Genomic DNA, 3,218 nt, shown 5'->3' with positions numbered 1-3,218 from the left:
GAAAGTTTTTTATACATAAGTTATTTTATCATATTATCGCTGGCGTTTTATCCGTAGAAAACCTAGATATAGTGAATGTAATATAGGCCTGCTCTAGAGTCAGAAGATGACCACGAAATTTGAAAATAAACCTTATTTTGAAAAAATTGCTTAAATATGTTACACTTTAGATATGATTCATACTCCTTTTCAGTCTTATTATATGATTATTGAAGCGCTTCGCGATTCATTTTGTCGCTGCCTCCGGGAAAACCCATCCAAAAAGCTTTTCGTACTTTTCTTCGTACTTCTATGTATAATACAAGTAACTGAGTTGACCGCAAACTTTACTATCTAGACTTTGTAGCTGTCTCCCTCCATATGACCATTTCTTACAATGTTCCAATAAAAATAATCTTACACTAGGTATAAAATATGGTGGTAAGCCGTAGCTATCGAAATAGTAACCGACACGTAGAGCGTCTATATAGATGTAAACCCAGTGCGACCCCCTTCTATTGTGCTGGTCAAAGTTTATGATGAGAGACATGGGATATTGGGAAACCTTATGAGGTAGCCTATCCGAAGCAAAAACACCCAAAAAACTCTGGGTTTTTGATAGGGCGTAATTTAAATCAACTGTGTTTGTTGCTGACATTAATAATCGACAATCACGTTTCTATTTTTATCAACTTGAATCAAGCTTTGAAACTCGGCGTAAACGATACAAACAGCAGCTTCGGGTAAGGCGGTCGCAAAACCTAGATCCAATCGTAATTGACCTTGTTTAACAATATTCCAGAAGTTGGAATCACTAGCTGAAATATCAGGGGTCAAATCGAAGGCATATAAGGTGTACCCGTTAGCGTACTCGAAAGGGGATATATCGTTACCGTCGTCCTTATAGTGAATATTACACCCTGAAAACAAGGTGTGGTACTCTCTCATAAACAATTTTTTAGTAAAATTCGGTGTTAAGGCTTTAGAAGGTATCTGATCGTTATCCACATACAAAGCTAAATGATTCAAATTGTAATTTTTAAAGTTAAAGGGGTTATGGATGTAGCTACCCTTGAACGCCTTGTTGGAAACTAGACCGATTAGAACTAGACGCGAGTAGGGAGGGCACCTAGATATATATTGTCGAAACTCTGACTCTGCGTGTACGCTGACAAAGTTTTCGTTTTTATCTCGGTACGCGTAAAGTTATACTGGGCAGCACCTCTAGCGAGAGCAGCTTCATGCGCCAATAATATTTTAGGGGCCAGTTTAACCTTGCGTACATTTATCCCATCTTCTTTAAGCAATATTTTGCAACCCTTGAGGGTCGCGGTCTCTTTAAACATCAGCACAAATTCGTCTTTGTTTCTCGAGAAGCTCATTTTAATATCCACAACATTCACCAGCTATTCGGGTATATTAAACACATCGCTAAATACGGGGCAGTAAAATTCAATATCCACAGATTTTTCGACGGCTTTCTTTCTGACAAGGAAACCGCTGCCGGTTAGATCATCCATCTTACCCGCCTCGTCTTTAACCCAACCAGCGCAAGACAAATGCGTGTTTTTAGCGGCTAGTCCATAGTTTAGAAAGGATTCGATGTAAGCGCGAAGTGAGTAGTTGTTTGCCTACGGCGTTAAGAGGGTGGAACCAAAATAGATTTCACAATTTCGCCATAAGGAGTGAGCCGCGTTATTTACGAGAGCACCACAGCGTCGTCCGGTAGAATCCCGCCGTCATCTTTGGTCACACTTAACCGGGTGCAATGCATTGTTTGGGCTAAATCCATGTAATAATCCCCGTTTCCGGGGATGTGGTATTCGACGGTAGAGCTGTCATTGAGCGCTGATAGAGGTTTATACCAGGTCCATTGTCCATGTTCTATACTTGTCTGGGTAGGTGTTGAAGCAAAAATATCGAGTTCACTCTTCAGGGCTTGAACGGAGAGCATTTTATCGTGAGAAAATGTCGCGTGGTTTCTTCTTTGCTCCCTTGAGAGTAACTGATAGTCTTTTCAACTTGAGCCAATTTATAACGCCTGACCCTTTCTGAGGGTTGATGATATTGTCCATAGTTTCGTTAAATCAACGTTTGGCAGCCGATTTTATATTCTGTCCCTCGGCTACATCGCCTAATATTTTATACCCCGTCATAGCGGCTTTAATACCTAGATATTTAGCACCTTTAACTAATAACGGTCTGGCCCATCTAAACAAGCCCTTGAGCAAGCCCCCTACCCCGTGGCCTTCTTGATGTGGTCTACCAGAAAAAACGCTCGAAACTTGGCCACCCACCTGGTCAAGGTAATACGACCGGTACTCGCAACGATGACCTAAGACGTCTGGTTTGGGCATGGTCTAAAATGTAGTTTACAGGTTGTCTGTCCGAACTCGAATGCCGTCGGTTGACCTAAACTCGTTCTTATATCTATTTCTAACGTCTCGAAATAACGTTTAGCAACTTTAACATAGTGAGGTGAATCGAACGTTTTAGTGACTATAGAGCCATGGGGTTTATCTTCAACATCGACAGTACGAAGTAATGGCGCTATCGTATCGCCTACCAGTTCATTGCTTACTATATCGGAATAGACAAATAGCTGATCCGGTATGAAGTAATGTAATCTGGCGGGTACGTCGCTTCTTAAATTTATCTCAGATTGATCGGGAGGGCAACTAAAGGGCATAACATCCTCGTTATAACCGAGGAGTTTAGATAGGACCGGGGAAAAGGCTATCGACGTGTTTCGTCTTACAAATACAACCACGTGATTGGTGAGGGGGTCGCTGATAAAAGAAAACCGAGATGCGTATTCCCACGACTCGAGGCTGCGGTACAGCTGTTTCAATAGCACGGGTAAACTGATATAATAACCGCCGGGTATGGTGAATATATCCCCTATGGGGGTGGATTTTTCTACGGTATCAACATAATTCACTACACCACGATTCTTAAAAACAGCTCTGGAACTAGGATCGGTAGCTTGAGGATGAACCGTCGGTTCTTTAGGAGATATTTCAGTAACCGCTAACTCCATGTAACCTTCGCCTTCCTTAACATTATGAAAGGATACTGGATATATTATCTCAACTAGAGCAACCTCCCAATGTCCCCCCTCCAATTGTATACATTTTGATAGTTTGGTAGAGTAGCAGGCTGTGGTATTTTCGTAAATTTGCATACTAGCGTTGCTAGGAAGCGTTAGGTCGAAGGGAAACTGCATCTTGAGCATAAAT

General features: G+C 41.6%; 1 protein-coding gene across 1 annotated transcript; it reads right to left on the bottom strand.

The window, feature by feature from the left end:
- Positions 1-636: 636 nt before the first annotated feature.
- Positions 637-1,933, bottom strand: LOC149674292 (uncharacterized protein F54H12.2-like). The gene is made up of 4 exons (XM_089838640.1): positions 1,691-1,933; positions 1,443-1,610; positions 1,136-1,385; positions 637-995 (listed from the first exon to the last, which is right to left on the bottom strand). Exons 1-4 carry the CDS (start codon positions 1,931-1,933, stop codon positions 637-639), a joined length of 1,020 nt encoding a protein of 339 aa, XP_089694766.1.
- Positions 1,934-3,218: the final 1,285 nt, after the last annotated feature.

The sequence above is a fragment of the Phalangium opilio genome, unplaced genomic scaffold (assembly GCF_054372755.1).
Source record: "Phalangium opilio isolate 3A_F unplaced genomic scaffold, DU_Popi_V2 ptg000046l_1, whole genome shotgun sequence".
NCBI lineage: Eukaryota > Metazoa > Arthropoda > Arachnida > Opiliones > Phalangiidae > Phalangium > Phalangium opilio.
Note: the sequence above shows the minus strand (reverse complement) of the source record. Positions and strands in the feature narration are given on the sequence as shown.